General features: G+C 40.1%; 1 protein-coding gene across 1 annotated transcript; it reads right to left on the minus strand.

Moving 5' to 3' along the window:
* Positions 1 to 257: 257 nt before the first annotated feature.
* On the minus strand, positions 258 to 868 carry LOC138372674 (uncharacterized). Its single transcript, XM_069338176.1, has 2 exons — positions 574 to 868; positions 258 to 487 (listed from the first exon to the last, which is right to left on the minus strand). Exons 1-2 carry the CDS (start codon positions 866 to 868, stop codon positions 258 to 260), a joined length of 525 nt encoding a protein of 174 aa, XP_069194277.1.
* Positions 869 to 1,184: the final 316 nt, after the last annotated feature.

Consider the following 1,184-nt stretch of genomic DNA (forward strand, 5'->3'; position numbering starts at 1 on the left):
TTTTTTTAGTTCATTGTTTATAACATTGTTTAATATGAATGGGTTGGGGTCAGAGTAGATGAGAGTAGTATCATCAGCAAACATATTTGGTTTAAGCATATTTGAGACATTAGGCAGATCATTGATGTATTTAAAAAATAGGAGAGGTCCTAGGATGCTACCCTTTGGCACCCCTACGTTTAGAGGTAGAGTAGGAGAGGTTACGTCAATAATGGCCACATATTGGTGTCTGTCACTAAGATAGGATCGGATATAGTTCATGGCAAGGCCACTGATTCCATAATGTTGGAGTTTAAGAGGTAGTTATGGTTAACAGTATCAAACGCCTTTGTCAGGTCAATGAAGAGTCCAATCGGAAACTCACTTTTGTCAAGGGCTGAGTGGATTAAGTCAAGCAGACTAACAATCGCATCATTGGTATCTTTTGGGAGCGGAAGCCAAACTGATATGGTCTTAGTATATTGAATTTTACGAGATCGGAATAGAGCTGTTTGTAAATAATTTTTTCAAATATTTTTGATAATAAAGATAGATTTTATATGGGTCTGTAATTATTTATGTCTGCCGTGTTACCTCCTTTATGGACTGGCGTTACTTTTGCTTTTTTTAGTATGTCAGGGAAGGTATGACATTCTAGAGATTTATTGAACAGCAAGGCAATGGGACGTGCAAGGGCATGGGCGGCACTCTTGTATACCATGGATGGTATTTTACTAATGTTCTCAGCTTTGGATTTTAGTGGGTGAATGATGGACACTACCTCTGTAGGGCTGATCGGTGAGAGATCGGCATTTGTGAGATTGCCTATTGGTGCTTCACTGTGTAACTTAAAGGTAATTTTCGTGTTAGCTGGTGGTGTTATGGACATGTTCGCTACAAGGAAGGTAGGATAGTGGTCAGTTGTTCTGTCAGTGAATATACCAGATGTGAGGGGAGCTGTTATGTTGGTCCATAAGTGATCCAGGGTAGTAGCGGGTGTTTGAGTGAATCGGGTGGGCCTGGTGATTGCGGGGATGAGTATACAGGAGTTCATGCCGTTAAGGAAATAGTCGACTTGAGGACTATTTTGTTGCCCTAGGTCAATATTGAAGTCACTGCCCAGAACTATGTGACTTTTGTTGAAGTTGTTGTTTATGATAAGATTCCTCAAGTTATCTGTGAATGCAGCTATGTTAGTATTGGGA

Source organism: Procambarus clarkii, chromosome 39 (assembly GCF_040958095.1).
Source record: "Procambarus clarkii isolate CNS0578487 chromosome 39, FALCON_Pclarkii_2.0, whole genome shotgun sequence".
Classification (NCBI taxonomy): Eukaryota; Metazoa; Arthropoda; class Malacostraca; order Decapoda; family Cambaridae; genus Procambarus; species Procambarus clarkii.

What these genes read in the sequence shown, in the direction of transcription:
- LOC138372674 (XM_069338176.1), bottom strand. Translation starts at nt 868, where the DNA reads ATGTCCATAACACCACCAGCTAACACGAAAATTACCTTTAAGTTACAC. An exon ending in AACGCCAGTCCATAAAGGAG is followed by an intron (nt 488 to 573) that starts GTAACACGGCAG and finishes ATTTACAAACAG; the next exon opens with CTCTATTCCGATCTCGTAAA.